The sequence below is a fragment of the Spea bombifrons genome, chromosome 7, assembly GCF_027358695.1.
Source record: "Spea bombifrons isolate aSpeBom1 chromosome 7, aSpeBom1.2.pri, whole genome shotgun sequence".
NCBI lineage: Eukaryota > Metazoa > Chordata > Amphibia > Anura > Pelobatidae > Spea > Spea bombifrons.
In genome coordinates, this window is record NC_071093.1 from 5558792 (window position 1) to 5581360 (window position 22569).

At 37.0% G+C, this 22569-nt stretch overlaps 1 protein-coding gene across 1 annotated transcript in view; it reads left to right on the forward strand.

The window, feature by feature from the left end:
- The window catches only part of KYNU (kynureninase), a 28764-nt gene extending 6391 nt beyond the window's left edge, over positions 1-22373 (forward strand). Inside the window, exons 3-13 of the mRNA XM_053472317.1 lie at positions 15-97; positions 3470-3531; positions 6870-6941; positions 8116-8190; positions 8757-8903; positions 15194-15292; positions 16011-16084; positions 16516-16568; positions 17594-17679; positions 21099-21329; positions 22096-22373. Of these exons, the coding sequence (XP_053328292.1) occupies positions 15-97; positions 3470-3531; positions 6870-6941; positions 8116-8190; positions 8757-8903; positions 15194-15292; positions 16011-16084; positions 16516-16568; positions 17594-17679; positions 21099-21329; positions 22096-22227 (1114 nt within the window). The 3' untranslated portion in view covers positions 22228-22373. The remainder of the gene's footprint in view (positions 1-14; positions 98-3469; positions 3532-6869; positions 6942-8115; positions 8191-8756; positions 8904-15193; positions 15293-16010; positions 16085-16515; positions 16569-17593; positions 17680-21098; positions 21330-22095) is intronic.
- The last annotated feature ends 196 nt before the right edge of the window (positions 22374-22569 follow it).

Sequence of the window (22569 nt, forward strand, 5' to 3'; positions counted from 1 at the left end):
TTGCTCTTTTTCAGAGGCGTCCACGGCCATTTCATTGGTAAACGTCCATGGGCTTTGGGCGATGAATGTATTGTGGATCTGATGACCAAACTTGTTGGTATGTTTCTTTAAAAATGCATAATGTAAAATTACCAGCTGATTACCAATTAAAGACATGTAATATGTTGATGGTCATATAGAATTCCCATGTTATAAATAAACCTGCTGGATCTCTGCTGGATGAAGTCTCAACCACTGATGTGATGCTTTTTTTCATGTCTCCAAAACTGCATGGTTAGGTTATGGACAGCCCTAGTGCTTCTCGTGCTATAGGCAAACTATATCTCTAGTGCATCCCTCCTCCATATACTGACATAATACACACACAGTAGCCACACTTGGGCCATGAGCAGCCACCTAGTTCACTTTTTCGGTAGGGCTCGTCTTGTAGACAGCAGCTTTTTATGAAGAGCATTTGACAAAATCCCCATAAGCAACATTGACTCCCAGAAGCCAGAAGCCATGCCGCAGATACTGGTGTCTGGGTGCGGACACTTTGCCTTCCCTCGGTACACACACGTGTGTCTAGAAGTCTGTTAACACCCAGGACAATCCTATGTCCCAAACCTCTGATGGCAACAAAGTATCAACAACTCCTCTGTTAAAAGTAATTCTGGGACCTTTAATGACAGCAGCTTTTCAAGCGTATAAGCCTCCACCTGGCTTCAAAGTGACGTCTAAAGTCACTACAATGTTATATTCAGAACCAAGTAAAAAATTAGGCAATATCTGCGGAAAGTAGCGCTTTCCACCCTGTTAAACTCTCATAGAAAAAAGTCATGTTTCCACAAGCATTATCACATCATGTGAGATGTGTGACATCATGATGCAGGCATTTAAAAATGATTGCCCACCTCTAGTGATATATAAAGAAGATATATTGATCCACTCTCCTGTGTTCAATCTACTAAACACGTTCTACATCTATTTTGTTTCCCACCAGATAGCGCTGTTTAGTACAAGACCAAATCCGGTATAATCATTGAAATAATTTTAAGAGACACAGATGCGTCTAAGAATCTCTTTGCCAATGAAAGTGAAGTTGGTAAAAGGGTATTAAGTGCTGACTCCCAGTATATACAATAGAGTAGGCAAATGGTACACTGGTTTATAGTGTTGCCAACACGCTGAATCAGCATTTGTGAAGTCAGCGCAGTACCACGGTGACAGCTAACCGAAATGATGAAGTGTATATGCAAAAGGCAAAGAGCATTTAAATTAGGATGATTGGACTGCTATTCATTAAAATACTACTTTATGATTTATAAAGCACTATGCAAAGCCTGCTTCCAAACCCAGCCATTATTAGTTCTGTACCATTCTTCTTCTATAAATCATTGGAGGGAGCTCAAATCATACCAGACTTCTATCTACATGAATTCCGCAGCAACAAATTAAAAGTTTGCACATATTTAAGGAAAAATAATATTCAGTTAATATATGTAATGTCGAATGCAGATATCATTCGCCATAATTCTAGGTGTGTGATTATATTATATTATATATGGTTGCCAGATATGAGCACCTAATCATGAAGATGATTCCGTTAGGGCATGGTCTTGATTTGAATTTGTATTAAAGACAGATTTTAAGGTGATTCTGGGTCTAGTAATTCATCCACAGAATGACCATTGGGCACACCAGGAAAACACTGATAACAACCCCTACTTTCCCCAATAATGCCCATGAGGCTGCTCATGTGGCTGATGTAATATCTAAAGGGGCAATCAATGCACTTTGATGTGTGTGATAATAAGCAGTCCCTTTACATTTCTGTGTGGTCCCTGCTGTAAACGCATGGGGGGGGGGAATTCTACAGAATCCTCACATATACATTTGCCCCCATTCTCTGCCCCCCAGCAATTTTTTTACATGGTGTGTGTTCTGTCGAACACATCTCCTGCCCATGTGATAGCACTTTGAGAGTAAACTCCAGCTCTGGCTCTCCAAACGTTCAGGGGGCATTTTATGGGACTGCCCGTGTGCATTCACAGAAAAATGCTCCTATTGATTTCAAACAGAGTGCTTTCCTGCCTCTGATTGGCTGCATCAAGCAACCAATCAGTGGTGCAAAATGGCGGACCCTGGAGGGGATGTTCTGGTACAGCTCTGCAGGTAAGTAATTTAATTGTATTTTTTTTAGTAAATGTATTCTTTGGTGAGAATCCTGGCTGGGGCAGTGGAGCCACACACTGGACTTTTACATTAAGCAGAAGAAGAGTATAATATGTGTCCATCCATAGGTATCCAGCTTAGATACTAAGTGTCTCTCCATTTAAACTTTCCATCCATTTATCTGATGGGTGCCTTTACAAACAGTTAACGTTTACCCTTTCTATACAATGGTCATATTTAGTGTGTAATCTACATTTCCAAGAGCCAAACAAAGCCTGCATTAAATTATCATTTCATTTATTCTCCTACGACGCTATTTTCTTAACATGTCTTTCCAAAGTTTATGGTCTGCTGTGATATTTCAAAAAATTCCCCTTGGCTTTACATTCATCTAAGTGACTCCATCCATCTGTAGTTATTATCAGGTAATATTAATCTTCTGTCAGAATTACTGAGTGCCCTTTTCAGTTTTGTAACAGCCTTTAAAACCGCCTGAATCTTGAATATATTAAAGGAGTCGACAATAACAAAACAAGCCAAGTGACCAACAGAAAATGTCCCTTTTGGCATAATGAGCCAAAAATTCAGAATATATAAAAATACAGAATTGGACGGCAAATCCGACAAATCTAGTCTCTCTTTTTTAACCGCTGTAAATAGGCCTTAATCAGTTCTTAGTCTCGTCTTAGATTCAGATAAATAATTAATTAGATAATTAATTAGATAATTATTATTATTATTATTATTATTATTATTATTATTATCATTATTATTATTATTATTATTATTATTGGTATTATTATTATATATAACAGTTATACATTGAAAGTATAATTACAATTTTTTTTATGCCCCAAAAAGGGCGTCAGGTGTATTTCCTTAATACATAATTCCAATGGAATCCGAAATGCTTTGAATTTGTTCTTCACGGCAGATAATACGGTATTACTTTGCAGTTTCAAAGCTATTAATTTTAAGCACAGCCTCACTTTTCCGATATTTCAGTTTTCCAACATATTCTTTCTAGAACACGTTTTTTTTTTTTTGGTTTTTTTTTGTTACGAATTCAGCTTGAAAAATAATGATACCCATTAATCAACCAACAGTTGGTCTCAAAATGCCACTACTTCATTATCTGTTTATTCCTTTGACCAAATGAGAGAAATATTTTTTCGGCTATGTTACAAAAGTATGTTTCTTTTTTTTTCAACATATTGAAAAGTTGTAGCCTAAGCAACAAAAAGTGATATTTTTTCCGTATTAACAGAAATTATCGGACAAAGAAAGTGCTGAGGAAATCTCTAATATGTTTCAGGTGCGGAAAGGGAAGAGGTGGCGTTAATGAATGGACTGACTGTTAATTTGCACCTTCAACTGGTAAGTTACTCCATCTCTAAAGTGGGGTTTCTACTTTGAATTGCAGATTTAACTTATCTTTTATGTTCGATCAGGAACAGACTTTGCATTATTTTCCTTGGAAATTGTTTGCTTGCAAATCGTGGCCAGGCGTGGAACAATAATCATCGTTACCATTTCTTGGAAGTTTATTCTTGAGCATAAGATAGTTTGTATTGATGTTGAGACCATTCAATGCGAGTATACAAGTCAACATATTTCCTCATGCCTACAAAAAAAGAGCTGGAGGTATTTAAATATCCTTATGCACAATGACTATGCGAAGAGTCAGCAATTTCAGGTAATCTGCTGACTAGAAGTCCAAAAAATATATAGAATCAATGTAGAAAATGTATTTTTGTCTATAAATGCAGAAAAATGCAGTTCAATGTTAAGGAATTTAGTGCCAAGATATGATTTTTGATTGATTATTCAAGAATTCAAGGGATTTTGTAAAAAGTGTCATCTCTCAGACGTTGATGAATGTCTCTTCCTTAGCATAGTCGCTCAACAATACTCCAGACATAACAGATGGACCACTTGGCCTTTCTTGTTGTCCTTTCGAAATATATAGTAACACAAAATGTTGTCCTGTTGGTCTCAGAGAACATGGCGGTGATGCCAGGGAAAAAAGTCACATCAACCTTAAGGCCTAAGAGCTGCCTTCAGTAGTTAGATATAAAATTCATTAGAAATCACAAAGGAAATATATTCAAAAACTAAATTTCTATATTAAGAACATTTTAACGTTTGAAACCAAGCCAACCCCCAAAAAATGCCTGTCACGTTGAGACAAGCATTATAACATCTTCTTCTCAGAAGAACGCAGCTTCATCATACAGTTCAGTTTTGAATGTCTTCTTTTCTTAACAAAGACAGTTACATGACATCTAAAAAGTAAAGTTTTTAACTCAAGGCTGTGAAGTTTATGGGTGAGAAAAAAAAAATATAAAGTTATAAAGCTTTCAGTGGACGAGTTGAATGATCTCAAAAGACGTTTTTTCATTTTCAACTATGCTAAAGAACAACATTAAATTCATGCTTATCAAGCCTAGACTGGAAAATGACCAATGGACTCCTGGACGACAGTGGCCCTTACTCACCTTATTTGCTATTCCAGCAGCAGATCGGGTTCTACAGTGTGTGGTCGTGACACGTGGCTGAGGAAATTAACTTTCTCTTAGAGGACTCTACTTTCTATGTGATTGCATCATGATGGCCCCATGACCTATTCTGCCCTTGGCCAAGTTAGTTTAGAGCGGCAGGTCCAGGCTCCCTGTATTGCCATTGCTCACTGATCTCCCCAACTGGCCTGTTAACACTATGGAAGACCATGCCGATTGGCACAGCCTCCATAGTTAATTTTTGTCTGGCGCCACCAGTCCTTAAAAGGCGGAGGGCCGGCTTTTTTCATAGGAAGACTATGTATTTTAAGGCACATAAAAAGATTGTCTTAATTTTAGGGCTGTGCATCTGCCCGGGTCAGCTCAACATGTTGGCGTTTTCACCTGCTTTCTCTGTAAGCCATAATGAACCTACTGAGATAACTGGTACCGAGCAACTGATTTTTCTGGTGGGAATTTTTATGGTATTGACCTTTAATACAATTTAAAGCAAGTCTTGCTCTTGCAAGAAATGTAACTTTTAAGACATTTATCATTAGGGTTAAGAGGGTTTCAAGGGTCAACATAAGTGAGAATTATTCAGGGCTTTCTCCTATGAAAAGGGGGACATCTGGTAACCCTCCCATGCAAATATGGGCAAGCAGTAACATTTCCATGCATCATTTAAATGTCTCTGCTTAGAATCTTTAAAATGGATTAAACTCTTGCAGGCTTTAGATTCGGTGCTGAGTTTTTGTCATCTCTGCTATTGTATAATCGTGAATTTTGCATAGAAACGCACCATTTATTATTAATTAAAACAGAAGTTGAGTGTATTTTAACACTGAATGGCATCATTGACGGCGCTCTTGTTCAAGTACCATTCTTGGGTTGCCATCTGTTGTTTGCGACCCAATATTTTTGATGAGAAAATAAAGATTGACTTCAAATAGTTTAATATCGTTACAATGCGGGAAGAAATTAAATTTGTCGGAAAAGATAGGCGCCGGCTGAAGTTCTTACGAATAAAAAAAAAGAGTCCATGAATCTAATTAACATTAAAAATTTTCCGCCTTGAGAATTATTCAGAGCAACTGTAAGCTCAGACGCTGATGCTTTTAAGCAGTCCTTGGTGTCACGCTGAATATACTGTAAAAGTGACATGAAGTGACATTGTAGCTTAAAGAAGAACGCCTTTTAATATTCATTCTCATTAAATTTACCTTAGGAAACTGGTTATGTTTGCGTTTTTAATATTGTAAACAGTATGATTATTTGCAAGACAACCGAGCGCTTTCATAGCTGAATCTAAGATCAGATCAAGGACTGAGTAAAGGTTGAGTCTATATAGAAGGAAAAATGGTCAGACTAGATGAACGGAATGGGTCTCTCAGCCATCAGATTCTATGTGTCTTATAGCAAACATAACCTGAGCTCCCTTTCCTTATTCTTCATTCACCATCTTCTTCCTTAGGTTGGGGCTGAATAGGTAACAGAGAGACAAAACTATTAAACTCAAGTAAATCTGGAGAATCCCAGGAATGCTTCAGAAGTTGTTGGGTCTACTTTAATTCTACAACTTCCATAACGAATTAGGATATCTGGGAACTTAATGGCTCCGGTTACCCAGAGCCCCCTCCTGTGCAATGCGGGCATGAAGTCCCGCCGACGTCGATGGACCTTCCTGCTGACATCGCGGGTCATGCCGGCGTTTAAGGGGAAATGGATGAGGAGGGAGGCATGTCAGAACTTGACTTCTGCTACCCAGAGTTTTCCGGTGGTGACCCGGAGCGTTCCCAAGTATGCTAATTAGGCCATTGACTTACCATAATTTACCACTTTTATTAGAGGAACATACTCCTATCATTTCAGAATATCTGTGTTGAGGATGGGGGAGGGTATGGTTTGCCCCAAGAGAGGCAAGAGAAGATCCACTTCTCATTGCTCAGCTACAGAGCATCACAAGGTGGCTACACAGGATCTCCATTGATTTTTCAGCTTCATGGACCAGTCATGGAAGATCCGAGAATTTCTGATCAATGAGTCTGTAGTTTTATTTTGTATCCAATAATTAGAAACAGAATTGAAATGATATTCTTTCTTAGCAACCATTAGCTTCAAATCATTTGACCTGCAATCCCATATTTAAAAATTGGTTATATCTTTAAATGTGTATTGACCAAAAAGTAATAATACTTCTTTTTTTTTTTTTTTTAGTTATCTTTTTATAAGCCTACAAAAGATCGCCATAAAATCCTTCTGGAGGCAAAAGCTTTTCCGTCTGACCATGTAAGGACCTTGTTCATAAATTATGCCATTTTACATGTACAATTTTAATATTAATCACCTTTTTCTAAAGCTCCATATTCTATATGGCTAATAAGAACTGGGTCAACATAGAAACAGATGTAAAGTGGTATAAGCTTTCAGCAGCTCAGAGGTCTCTTCTTAAGATAGAAGAACAGAATCACTTTACCCTTTCGTCCACAATGAGTTAACACCAGATCTTCAGCAAAATTATGTTTGATAAATATTGGGAGAAAGAAAATGGATGTAAATTGAAAGGCGTCTGATTTCTGTTATTACATGCATCAAATATTCATGATTTATGGAGCTTCTCATATTGTTTTCAAATTTAAGATAAGTCAGACTCATAACTTAACTAAGCCGTCATTTTAATTGCATCACAAATGTAGACGGTGTCAAACTACTGTATCATAAAACACAATATCTGGAATATTTCTGATAAGAAGATAAATTTTCTAAACTGAGTATCTATTATCTTGCAAAAAAAAAGCCATTGCCCTTCATAAGAGATATAATATATAAAAAAAATCTAATTAAACAATTCGTTATGCATGGCCATCTTGGTAATAAAACAGTAAGTTAGGGAATGGTAAAAAACATCATCTCACCTCAACTCATCTGAGCACTCTTTAATGGATACAAGTTTGATAATTTGGTGATTGGACCCAATCCAATTCAACCCAAGCCAACCCAACCCAAGCCAACCCAGCCCAAGCCAACCCAAGCCAAGCCAACCCAACCCAACCCAACCCAACCCAACCCAACCAAATCCCATTTTCAATAATAACCCCTAAAATTTCAGGTGCCTAAATGTGGAAACCTGTGTTGGGGGTGTGGCTAAAGTCAGGAAGAGGTGGGTCTTTCTGCCCACCTCACTCGGAGATTCACCTTGTAGCTCTCAGCTGTATATCATCGCACCTCCATTGATTTTACAGCTCCCTGGGCCAGTCAGGGGGATCAGAGGTTCTCCTCAACTGACCCATGATTCGTACTGCCCTCAAAAGCAAACCAGTGGGGCAACTATGCAGGTCAGAGGGATTTTTTCCAGGCTAAAGGTTGTGCATCATAGTTCCATGTTGTATATTGACACATACCTCTTGGTGGCCTGCAGATTACACTGTGAGAAGGATCTAAATAAAATGAATTTATTTTTCAGTACGCTGTTGAATCACAGATCCAATTTCATGGTCTTGACGTGGAGAAGAGCATGCTGCTAGTTCACCCACGGGAGGTTTGTGACATTTATAGATACATTTATAAATACTTTTATTCCTGTTTTTTAACAACATTGCCCTATGTTATCTTCCATAATCCTGGGGGAGACAGGGGGTTGATTCATTTAATGCATTGGAATTATTTGCAGATTTTTTCTGCCCTATCCGTTAAGTATAGTTGCATCTATTACTACATCAAGAGGCTCAATGATAATGATGTCCATATGTCCAAAATGTTGGACTTTTGAGAGTTACTTTAGAAGGGCTAGTTTGACGAAGCTGCTCAGACAGGACTGATTAACTTTTTGTATTCATATTTTTTTATGAAAAACCAAAAAAAAAAATAAAACATAGAATCTGATGACAGATAAGAACCTTTTTGCCAGTCGTTGGTCTCATCTTAGATTCAGGAGTCATATATCTATCCCATACCTGTTTAATACCCTCACTGTATTACCCTCTACCACTTCTGCCACTTATCTAACACCCCTTCAGAAAGAAAAAATATAACATAAAATATTTTATGAAATGCCTATAAAAATGCTTCCTTTTTTTTTGCCATGTGAAAATCACGTCATGACAGGGAGAAGAAACATTAAGGACGGAGGACATCCTTTCAGTTATTGAAAAAGAAGGTGACTCTATCGCCGTTATTTTATTCAGCGGAGTGCAGTATTACACCGGACAGCTATTCGATATTCCGAAAATAGCCGAGGCCGGACAGAAAAAGGTATATATATGTCTAATATTATTTACAGAATCATAGTTTGATCCCCGATGCATTCCATCTGACAAGCTGTAATAGGCATTCGGTGTTAAATCATAACCATCTGCTTTCGGGGAAATTCTTCCCAGTCAGCAAGGTAAGCAAAGCTCCCTCTGGTGCTGACAATACTTTTGCTCATCTTCTCAACTTGCGAAAGACAGGTATAAGGCATAGTTCATCACCTCGTGCTTTATGATTGCCCTATGGTGATTTTAACCTCCAAGCCCCAGATCCACAGATAATGTAGTTTGTTACAAAGCGCCTGAATGCTTAAAAAATTAGTCTAATAAATCTTACTAAGAGGTCAGAATACAATGCAGATGGAAAATTGTCTTAACTCGGTTAATCTATCATTTCTAATTATATGTGATGGTTTTTTTTCCCAAATGTTCTTTGTAAAAAGAATGTAAGACAAGGCCATGGAATGATCAAGGGGAGACGGGCCGTCGAGACGGCCAAATGGGTGAAATACCATACAAAACAATTCTGAGATTAACTCATTGAGGACCGACAGCTGATTAATAGCCTAATTACCTGTTCTATGGTGCATCCCCACTCGGGAGGATCTCGGGTTAGATGCCCTCAAGCGTGTATGCGCCATAGGGCAGGCGATCAAGCACCTGTCCTTTATTGGTGAGCATCTTAACCCCTTCACAACAAAGCGCATACATGTATGGGCCCACAGTGCGTTGTCCTTAAGGGGTTAAACTTGTCTTGTATGATATTTCACCATTCTGGGATCTCTCGCCCCAACCTCCTCACCCCCAGGTGAAAAGCTGAATCCAGGTACGGACCTCCTGGCTCTCCTATTAAACTTGTTTTCTATTGAGCAAAACACGCTATATTTTTTCAGTTAACAAAATATAGAATCATGGGCAGTTGCACATTATTTTTCTTTTGTTGCAAGGTTCAGAGATGTAAAGAGTGTTCTCCTGCTACCGGGCGGCTCAGTTCAGGAGTGAATTTCAGCCGTGGCCCCTCTGTACCACGGGCTTATTAACCTCCTGAAGAAGTTTTTTGTGTTTAGCAAACAAATCCCCAATCGGTGCTCCATTCGTTTCACTCAATAAAATCTTGATATGTTATTTAGTCCATTAAAGATGCCATTCCACTTACTCTGCTCGATACGTTTGTAAACTAAATGCGGCTCTGGAAACATCATTCCTAGTGCTGTTGAATGCTGAAAACCTTTACAGAAATATTTCCGGCTTTCAGTCAATTACTAAAAAATGGACTTGACCCAGTCAGATGTCAGATTGGAGCCCATATCGGCCTGCCCAACGGCATGAGCAGCATTTGGGATAAATTACATTTCGTATTTATGCATTTTTGCAGGTCAATATTTTTTTCTTGTGATACATGAGTATAAAACTCTTCACAAAGGTATTTTTCTCCAATTCTGTATGCCCCCCCCCCAATCTCAGATGTGATTTCCTATTCCATTAAATATTTTACAAGGAAAGTAAGTTCATTGTTCAACCAGATGAAGCCACAGCTGTGCGATATCAAGGGATTAAATTCACACTCTATATTGTTACAAATGCTCAACATGATCTTGGTGATTAAGGGATTAACACATCGGATTTAACAAGGTTAATTACAAATATGCTTAAAATGTCCTATTCTTCCAGACAAGATAAGGTTGCTTGTTATGTTTTCAATTAGAACGTATCTTTGTTTAGAATCCTTGCAGGGTGTGATCCTTATTGTAACAAGATAAAAGTTACAAATGGAAAGCGATATCCACCATAAACACGGATCCTTTAGCCAGATCTTCAGAGGATTCCATTGTATCTCAAGTGAGCTTTGTTATTAAAGCCATGAACAAGTGTTTGGAAAAGGCTTTCTGTGGGGGGGAGGGGGGAATGCATCATGGAAAAATCTAACGAAAAAATAAAAGGAAGTATAAATGAAGAGAATGAACTAAAAATGGAGAATTACAAAAATGGACAACATTTTTTTGAGGCAAAATATAGAATTAAGGATAAAAGGTCATGTGATATCAAACAGGTTGTAGTTACATAAAGGATACTTAATAGGTAATATCGGAGAGGAGTTAAAGAAACCTAATGGGCATGAAGGACAGATCTCTTTGGGACGGCCTTGTATGAGATGTGGATTCTTCGGTTATTGGACACCTTATGGCATAATCTTATCGACGTAGACACTCTACTATAGCTTCATGATTTTAGCTATGGGACAAGAGCCTCAAGTCGCACCATAAACAACATGGAACAGGAGATACAACTTACTATAGACTTCTACATCTCACTGTATCGGATGACTCTGTGACCTCTACCTGGTGTATTTATGCTCGTTTCTCTCCAGTCTTTTGGCGGATCTCCACATACACACAGACGCAACACCACACGGTCGCACACCCATTCTGTTTGCACACCAGATCAAATATTGTCATTGTGTACAGTGCAAGCACTGAGGAGGACATCAGCAATCCCATGGAATTTAAATGGATAAGTACATTAGTAACTCGGCAAAAGAAGGCAAACGCTAAGTCAACACAGCAAAGGCACAAAGGACTTCTTCTTCTACAACCAAGGGAGAAAGAAGAAAACAGCTTGCATCCTCGCTTAGCAGGGTCACTCTCACGAGGAGATGGCGACACCAATGCCAACTTCACAAGCCGCTGAAACAGCGAAAGAAGTTTCCAAGCTGCTACTACCTATTATTGAACAAAAGCTGACGGACGTCAAAACCTTGTTTGACAGCCACAGTGAGGACATGATCCTGAAGCTACAGGGTGACATAACATCACAAGATCAACTTATCCACACACTGTCAAACAAATTAGACTTTTATTCGTAGGAATGATCTGAGACCGGTGGGGCTCCCGGAAACGAATTAAAGAATCTGAATTACTATCTCGCCATTTTGTTCTGTTGGTCTGCTTGTGTAAGAAAATGTTAGAATTATAATTAAAAAAAAATTTTAAACAAGGTTTTTTTGTTTCGGCTAAATATTTTCTTTGATTGATGCTCAGATATGTGAGTAATTATGAAAAAACAAAATGGATTGAAATAATCAAAACATCTGAAGCAAATGTCATCAGCCATATGCAGTTGTTGGTATTTTCATTTGTCTTGGAAAAGTAATGTGTATCTGGCCTGTTAGAAATTCCACCATGAAACGTATTATTTACGCCTTGTTTTGCTGCGTTATTTGAAAGAATATTGCCATCTTGTGGTCTTACTCTAAAATCTCAATAATAATATAATTCTAATGTGTAATTGTAGCAAGTTAAAATGATTCCTTGTTTCCTTGAGAAGTAGATGTATTTGTGTTTATGCTTTCTTTTACAAAAAAGCTAACATCGAAACATGTAGCATAATTTCAAAGAAGTGGAAATAATTCTAATATAATGCTACGACTGGACAGAATCAGAAATAGTTTAAGTATTCCTATTTCTCCAATGTTTTCTCGTACAAGAAACAAATGAAATGGTAACATTTATAAAATATTATTCAAATGTAAACATATTATATTAATAATAATATGGCGCGCTGCAGTGTTGCCCTCCCCGATCCTCCATTTGGGGCAGAGGATGTCACTGCAAGTGCCGTTATTTGGCCCTCGAGTGATCTTAGGGCAATATGGCGGTACTTGTGGTGAAATCATCTCCCTGATCCCCCAATTGGGGGAGAGGACGTCGCTGAAAGCGCCGTCATTTTGCCCTCACGTGAATCACAGTGCCGCCATTTTGGCAGAAATTGCTGCCGGGTTATATCCATGGAGATGCGAACGAACAAAGAAGATAGCAGATTATGGATTGAAGATTGAAGGCAGAAGAGAGAAGAGAAGGAAAGGGAGAAGATGAAAAAGATGGACGTTGAAGAAGATGCAGAAGAGGAAGTGGTCGGCAGATCATTAATCTGTGTATTGCGGAGAAAGTTTCTATTTACATAATGTATCGGATCCAGCTGCCTTATAATCCTTTCCAAAGAGACAAGCTATTGATCACCCCTCTGGCAATAAAAGGGATTAGTTCTTAGTAAGGGTTTTAGCCGATGCCATACAACTGCAATGGATCCTTTTACTTAGCAATTTGAAAGATTCTCCTGTGTTTCAGTATATGTGTAATAATATCACATATCGAGATAGATACTAGAGTTCAATTCTACAAACTAGATAGCTTCTTAAGTATCATTGATGTCTTCTAGAACACAATGTGAGATATTACAAAAGATACCAATTTCCAAAATCGTGTTCCACTTCTGGAATTGATTCGCATTGGGAATTTGATGGCAGATAAGACGTATTTGGCCCATCTAGTGTGTTGCTTTTTCCTGCTTTTTCGTTGGTCTCATCCTAGATTCAGGAGCTGCATGCCTGTCCGGTGCATGTTTAAATCCCCTCACTGTATGAACCTCTACTTCTGCTTGGAGGCTGTTCCACGTCTCTACCACCCTCTTAGTAAAGGAAAACATGTTGGAGCTAGAAAAAAACATTGATGATACAAAAAAAAAAAGAAATTGATGATACAAATAAGAGATGCAATGGGACCAAAAAACAATTCAGACAAATTTGTTTCTTTTGGGCCATTCATTTTTGGACAACTCATTTAATTTCCTGCGCTTTTGGTTTGGATGAGATTTAGAGGGCTTTTTACATTTGGGGTGAAGAAACCCTTCACTCTGTCAAATTCTTCTCAAGAAGACATGAGGAGAAGCAGATAAAAAATGAGGAAAGAAGACCAAGAAAGGGGAAGAGAAGAAGCACAGCTCACCAAACATTTCATCTAGAAAAATACACTTGTTTGCAATAAAGATATATTTTAAAATCTTTAATTAGTTATGCTAAAATAACTACTTTTGTAGTTTTACTTGTTTTGAAAATATATTTTACTGTGAAAAATTATATTGCATTATTTTTATCTGCTGCTATTCAAAAGTTCAGTTTCACAATTGAAAACTGTAAGAAAATTACTCAGATATACATCTACATATCTCTTTTTATTTCTCATGATCACTAGGCCTAATAGATTTTTTTCCCTCTCACCTCCCGCTGCTTCTAGAACTAAACCATCTGGTTTGCTTGAAAACCATCAACATGCTTCATTTTAATCCAGGCATTATACATATGCATTCTACCAAATGCTGTACTAACGTGTGTTAAGGATATTAAAAAAAAAAAAGAACAGGGTGGAAAAGCATGGAAAGCAGAGGAACTAGAACATTTTGTTATTAAAACATATGGCAGTGACTGAATTATAATGCAATGCTCAAAAAAGTGTAAAGATGGGGAAAGCATAACTGCACATGCTTTCCATATGTCCACATGTTTGGAATGCAATCTTCGAGTGCTCACATTTGGTTGTTGTTACCGAAAACAATAATCAGAAGCTTAATTACAGTCTTACATTGAGATATCCTAATTACATATTTGTCTTTCGGCATTTTCTCTGTCTGTCTGTCTGTCTGTCTATCTATCTACCTATGCATCCATCTATCAATCATTTGGAATAACCGATGTGAGAGCCCTAAACCATTGTGGGAAAACGTCAAAAGAAACAAATATATATTTGTTTCAATTTCAACTGATTTTAGGGTTTATAAAATAATTAAATCTGCTATTTTGCTTAAAAGAGCACACAGACACGAAATTGGTACCTGCAATGTGATAGAATGTTACAGTAAACAAGCACACAGCTGTTTATCATTTCATCAATTGTAGCAGTCCATAGCTATGCATAGGATGCTATCGCCCTCTAGTGTCCTATTATAAAACTGCACCTGGCAGAAATAGAAGCTTATTTCCATAAGGTGTAGTTTTATAAAATGACACTTTTTCATCTGAAGAGGAGGCCTCTGAAGTCCTGATAGCCTATGTAACTTTAGCTATTTTTTTCTAGATAGTAAGCTCGTTTTAACTGGACCCTCCTTTACTTTTCTTATGTGATGCACTACGTATTATGTCCTATTTATCAATTGTACAACACCATGGAACATGATGGTGCTATATAAAATAATAAATAAAAATATATTTTGGTCCAATAATAGGTATGATTGTAACCTAAAGCCTCCATCTTACAGAAACTAAACCGAAGAGACGATTCTATTATTACTGATGTTTTTATTGCCTGATTCACTATAAAATATTGTTTAATTAGGTGATATGGGTGCATATTAAACAGCTAACAAACTTCAACTCAGTGTTTTTTACAATTCAATATGCCTGTAATTATTATTTTCTATGTTAATTTATATTTTATGATTATTTTTTATTTACTTTACTCCCAGGGATGCTTTGTTGGCTTTGATTTGGCACATGCGGTTGGAAACGTTGAATTACAGTTACATGACTGGGGAGTAGACTTTGCCTGCTGGTGCTCTTATAAGGTACTTTTTCTTAATATAATTTTTATATGGACCTAAAATGGAGTAGCACATGCCAAAAAGTTAAAAGAAGCTTATTAATGCGACCACGGGGTAGAAAGTGTTACCTTCTTTTGTTTTTTGCTTATGGGTAAAACTTTTTGGCCAGCTTCATTGAGAAGCAAGCAGATAAACATTCTACTTTTAACCCATTATTTCATAGATCTTTTCTTCCCAAAGAAAAATAATCTCTTATTTTAAACTATGTATCACTTGATTGTAAAACAATGAGCACGGGTTATGTGTAGTTTCAATATCTTGATTTAGTTTTGTAAAAGCTATGACAATGAACGTGCCCCAAAGGTCCAGTTTTATGACCAAGTGTGCCAGGCAACATTCTAGGGTGACTAAATCAGGACGGCACCAGGCAGTGGTGTATTCTTCCTTGGGTGACAGGTCTGAAGTGCTGGCAGTTCCTGTGGGGCGATACTAGCGGCATCCTGGGGTACCAGACAGTATTCTTGACCGAGATGAAATTTGGTTTGTGACTGGCGCCAGTGTCCCATTAAAAAGACAGAGATATTTCTGCCTACACTGTTGCTGGACATGATCCTAGATTCTCTGACCTTTGATAATGATATTATAAGTATTATACATAATACTTGTCTCATATGTGATTTTCTTTTTGTTTATCTACTGTGCAAAAACTAATATAGTTTTTTTTTTCATTTTGTTACTGTAGTACTTAAACTCTGGATCAGGGGGTATAGCTGGAGCCTTCATCCACAATAAGCACATATCTACCATCAAACCATCGTATGTATGAGTGCATGTGACATTAAAATCAAAGTCAAAATTCAAAAGAGATCTTTTTTTTATAGAAATTGTTGATGTCCCAACAAATTAATGATTTTCAGATTGTATTATCTTGTTACTTACAGAGAGATCTTTAGACTATTTGCAGAGATTTAAGATTAACTAAAATTAACTATGTAACTGTTTATTAGTCTGGATCAGCCTGAAGACCATCTGAAGAACAAGCATTGTAATTTGTATCTGATTTCAAGTTCTTTGATTTTTTTGTCTACCTCTGACAAATCAGAATAATATACAAAATGATTTTCCTACAGTCTGTCTGTCTATCTATCTATCTATCTATCTATCTATCTATCTATCTATCTATCTATCTATGGTATAAATACAATATATATTTATAGATTTCTAGCTTAATTGTTTTTACATTTCAGATTGATTGGCTGGTGGGGTCATGAGTTTAAAACAAGATTCTGCATGGAGAACAGTATGTCCGTTTTTGTTCACTTATGGGTCTATTCAATAAGAAATGTTGTGTTCAGTCAAGTTAAGGGTTAAAGGACTGGACCCACTCATGGCCAATTGCATGCCCTGGCATGGTTACACTTACAAAACAACCTGCAGATTAGTGAATTTGCAAGTTTTTTGCAAGCGGATGCAACATTAATTATGTTGAATTCCTGAGTTACTGGCGAAGGCATGCAAATTCATTGAGAACTTGCATGTCTTCACCTGAAATACACAAAATGCAAAGAGGCATGCCCTTGCAAATACATTAAAACAAAAAAAGTAAAAAAAAAACCAACAATAAATAAATAAATAAATAATAATAATAATAGAAATAATTACCAAGACTGATTATAGTTAAGAGATTGTAAGCTTGTGAGCAGGGCCCTCTTTACCAAACATATCAGCTTTCGATGGATGTCTTACAAAGGGACATTTGAGAGTTATGACATTTATTTTTATAACGTTAACATAACGAGGGCGGCTCTAACCTAAATGGGGCACTAAGCAGCTGGTTAAACTCACTAAACGGTGTTCAAAGCTACATGGATGGGTATTATTTTTCAGCAGCAGTAAAGCATCATTGTTCTTTTGTAATTACATCACTGTAGTAAATGATTTGTTGAACTCCTGACTTATGCTAATACCGGGCTCATATTCTTAATCTTTTAAATGCCAGCGCCATTCAAATTCTGAATGGTTCTAGCTGTGAGCCTAAACAAACTGCATTTATCCAAGCAGCGTTTCGTGAATTACTTTAATATCCGCTAACCCTTTACCCTTACGCATTTTCCATGAAGATGACTATGAAATATTTATCAGTTACATACCGATTCCTCTTAATTGTCATCCTTAGTTCAAAATTGTGTTTTTTCTTTAAACGTCGATTTGTTTTACGTTGGAGGAAACAAACATGAGGCCAGATGTTAAATAGCTGTTACATACTTTATGAATACATGCATTTCATAAAAAAATCATGTTTTATTGATTTTAATTTCTTTACAGAATTGAAATTAAGCCCAGGAATAGATGGCTTTCGACTCTCAAATCCTCCTATTCTTTTAGTCTGTTCTCTACACGCCAGCTTAGAGGTACTGGAATCTAATGCACACTGTGTTAATCATATACAATATGCTAGTACTGGCTACGGAGATCTCCTATTTTACAAACGAGGAGGGCATGTACGCTTTATGTGCCATGTTACATTATAATATAATTGAGCAGATACAAGCTCATGGACCTAATGTTGGAATATGTTACTACAATGATTACATCAACAAGGAATTAACCACTAATCATTGAATGTTTAGAGGTTATCCACCATAAAGAAACACACACACACACACATTTATATATCTATAGTGGTTTTTTGTGTTATAAACACAAACATCATATACTACTGAGGATGGCACTGTAGGAAGCATTGGAACAGGAGTCGGGGTTTTTGTATGGTGCCCAGTTGGGAAGCCAGTAATAGCTAATGAGAGCTAAGAGTTCCTCTTAAATATGGTATGGTACCCCTTGCCATCTCCCCAGGTATTTTCTTTGTAGGAAATGTTGTCAGCCAAGTGGAATGATACGGTACCTCTGGTTTCATGCTGGCATAATGCTATGGTACCGCTGGGTTTATGCTAATGGAAAGTTGTGGTACCATTGGGTTTATGTTAGCACAATGCTATGGTACAGCTGGGTTTATGCTAGTGGGATATTGTGGTGCCATTGGGTTAATGCTAGTGGAATGTTGTGGTGCCATTGGGTTTATGCTCATGGAGTGCTGTGAGACCAGATCACCAGTTTATAAAACAAGGGAGAAATGCATTGGGAGTGCCGTGTTCAGTCCCTATGCAAATGTATGCAGCAACAAAGAATTCACTCTCACTAAGAGTGTTAGTTACCTTTTCTTGATGACTTGTACCGTCACAAATGGCCACTCTCATCGGGTAGCTTTTTGATGTCACTCGGTGCCCCCAGAGCATTCTCCTTTGGGTACAGCATGGGGTTTTTGGAGACTTCAGCACTGAGTACAAAAGGAGAATCATACGAAACAACTTTACAGCTTAGATAAGCAGGACACCCTTTCCCCAGGCATACCCCCCACCCCTCCACCTGTACATGAATATCCCCATCTGTCGGTATACTCTATGCACGCTGCAGGCATATTCTCTCTGCAGCCCTCTCTCTCTCTCAGCATGCCGCTTGGATCCCTCACAGTCTCTGGCTCTCTGTACTGCGTGTCCAGATGTACTATCAATTCCTGGCACACAGTACGCGAGACAAAGAAGACTTTGGAGAGGATGGCCCGCTGTAATGTGGGACTGGATCACCGCTTTCCAGGAGAGAACTCCCAAATCAGGACTGCCCCACACGAATCGTGACAGTTGCAAGCTATTGAGTAGTCATTACAAAGTGACATAAGTGGTCAATTTGAGGCTAGCTTAAACACGCAGTATTATGCATTTGTAGCATCACTGATTATTAAACGTCAAGCATAGTTTGATATGAATAATGAATTGGAAATACAATTAAAAAAATAAAAAATACAATAAAAAACAAAACTATTTTGCACCACTAAACTACTAGGCTTTACAGAACATTTACGCACGAAAATATTGTTTTTCTCCTTAAAATTGTGTCGCTTTAAATGAACCATATCACTTCTTAAATTACACGCCTCAGTTTACATCTAGAGTTATTTAACTTAAATTATATTTTCTTGGGCTTTTTGTTATTCTCACATTGGCATCTTTGTTAGAAAAAAAAAATTGCTTAGGTGCAAACAGAATCTCAAGGACACGACATAAAACAAATTAACTTGGTGTATTCCAGACGTGAATAGCTTAAAAATGCATTTGGAGAGCAATTGCTTATTACGTTCCTGAACACTGATTGTTTGTATCATTTTCTACAAAGCAACTTAATACTTCATCTGTAACAATAGAAGTTGCTAAGCCAAATCCTGAAAGGTTTTTTTTTTTTGCATGAATTTAAGCGGCTAAATTAAGCAAATCTGACCTGGGAATCCAAGTACAGATAGAAAACGCCACCCCGGGGATCTATTTCTACAAAGTATCTCACCGTATAGGCTCTATAAAAATCATATTTTTTTTGCTTTTGTTCATCAAGGCGAGTCTACGGGGCATTTCATTTATGAACTGATGTCACTGCGTAGTTACTATGCGTCTCTGTCATTAAACCCGCTGCAGGGAGTCTTCGGCAATGAGAGTTAAGCGCTTAGTAATTCAGAGTTTTATGTCCAAATGTACCCTTTTGGCACGAGGATTTAAACTCTCCCCGTACTAATTGCTACAGTAACATCTCTGAAAAACGAAACTAACCGGCGGAATTGAGGTCCCAGCTCTCGGTGCAATCAAGAAACGTACAATAGATTGTAGCCAAAAAAACTGAAAATGTTCAAGTAGTTAAATTAAATGCACTAAAGCTTCTGTGTCACTGAAAATAACAAATGTTTCTGTGAGTTCCCACTTTTATGCCTTTATTACATAAAAAAAATAAATGCTAATAAATATACTATAATATATTATAATAATTGACTCTATCTTTCATATATGTTACTTTAAGATTTAAGAGTGATTGCTAATCTATAACCAGGCTACTTATTGTATGAGTCAATACGGTGTAACACAAGGGTATTATTATCTTATTTTATTATCTTATATATGTTTGAAAAGAATTCCGTTAGTTGTTCCATGCATTAACTAAATGGTATGTTCTATTCCCATTGTACAGCGCTACGGAATTTGATGGCGCTATATAAAACAATAAATAATAATAATAATTCACCCATGCATTCAAAGCTAGGCTGCAGATTAATTAGCGACCCTGCCACGTTGTTGTTTTGTGTGATATGATGTCAGCATGCACATATTCACCCTTTCCACACAACCTTCACATATATCGGCAAGTGTTGCCAATAAAAGGGGCAAAATCTTGTGATATTTGTGGCAACTTCCATTGGAACCAATTTTCACCTATTTGGATGGAGCGCCCTGGCCAATCAAAATGACTTGGTGCTCGTAGGGACATTGTATATATCCAAACAGTGTACTTAATCCCTTGGAGAGGTTTGGACCCCATTTCTTGCTCCTTCTTTTTTTTTTTTGGAGCAGTATTATAGTTCATTTCTGAGTTTTTTACTTCTATATTTGTTTGTTTTATTTATTTCTATTTTTATTTTTTATATTTTTATTTTTTGTTAGTATTGTTTCCTATATTCTTTGTATTTTTGTATATTTTATATATATTGGTGATATATATTATTCAATTGACATTATTTATTAAACTTGTATATTTGGTCTCACATTAATAAGTAGAAGAATACTTGTTCCTGTCTGTTACCTTAGCGCCAAGTCCCCCAAATGAGAAAAGAGGAGCCCCATCCTATGACTTTATTAAAGTTCTAAGATTTGAATCTATATTTTCTATATACATTTCCCCTTGGATAAGGGGTTTATCAACTTACATTGTGAATGTTCTACTTCTTCTTCTCCAGGTCTTCAATCAAACCACCATGAAGGACCTAAGAAGAAAGTCCATTCTACTCACCGGATACTTGGAATATTTAATTAAACATTATTTCAGTGACCACGTCAACGAAAGCAAGAAACCATATATCAAAATTATGACCCCTTCCAATTTTGAAGAGCGAGGCTGTCAGCTGTCTCTGACCTTCAAACTGCCTGCAAAAGACGTTCTTGAAGAACTTGAAAAGAGAGGGGTTGCTGTGAGTAATCTTTCTTTTGAGATTCGCATTATTACCTTCTAATAAATTAAGTAAATATGTATGTAAATCACAAAGCCTTCTAAATATTAACATACACTTTACAAAATAATAGTTCCTGTTGGGAAATCCCATTAATTCCATAATGATCTTTCCGTTGATGCCTACGCATTTTACATTGGGACGTCTCGAGATATCTGATGCAAGGGATTTGGCTCATTTGATGACATACATGTGATTATAATAATTCATGGAGTCTTGGATCCCTCTCTACTCCTGATTATGTAGATGGGTTCTCTTTCTAGCTCATATATGTTAAACATAAAACATTATTCATCAGAACATTATATTCTTTTTATTTTGTTTGTTTGGTTCTTAATGTTCTAATGTATCGGTGCTGAAATATGATGTCATACACCGGCGCTCCATCTTTTAAAGACACGAGGCGCTGGGTGGAAGTGAACTATGGCAAAGTCCTCCACAGGGTTAATGGGGCATTTGAGCAGCGGCGCTACAGGGAGCCTAATCACCCAATAAATCAATTTTTTTCCTCATTATGTGGTAGAGGGGCTTTCACACAACTGGACCAACTGCCCAATAATTAGTCGGCCTAGGCCTGAATACATCACTGCAGACATTTTATCGTCTCTTTAAGATATATTTTAGACACGTCAATAGTTTTATTCTGTAAAAATATATAAAATTCCACAGCCTACAAAGTACCAATATAATCAATTTATTTTTTTCTATAATCTTTTTTTTTTCCCAGTGTGACTTACGAGAACCCAACGGCATACGAATTGCGCCCGTACCTCTCTACAACACATTTCATGATGTCTACAGATTTATTCACGTTCTACGAGACGCCATTGCAGCTGTCGAAGAGGCGCCCAAACAGTAGTGACAAGGGAATTCTACAGCCAACATCTCACAAAACAACTAAAAAATATTCAACATAACTAAATTCTTATATTCGCAAAATGTGTTTTTACTCTAATGAGCTACGAGCAAACAAATTTTCGAACTTTTCACCTCATAGTAAATCTCCCCCGTTCTTAAGAATATATTTTTTTAAAGTATTACTATATGCATTTTAAAAGATATTATAAAAAATGCTTTTATGTTTAAATCAAAATGTCTTATTTTGTCATTTAATATAGAATTTAAACCAATAAAGAAAAAGAGAGTTGTCTTATCCAGGAATCTGTGAAAAATGAAATATAATTAATGCTGGGATATAATT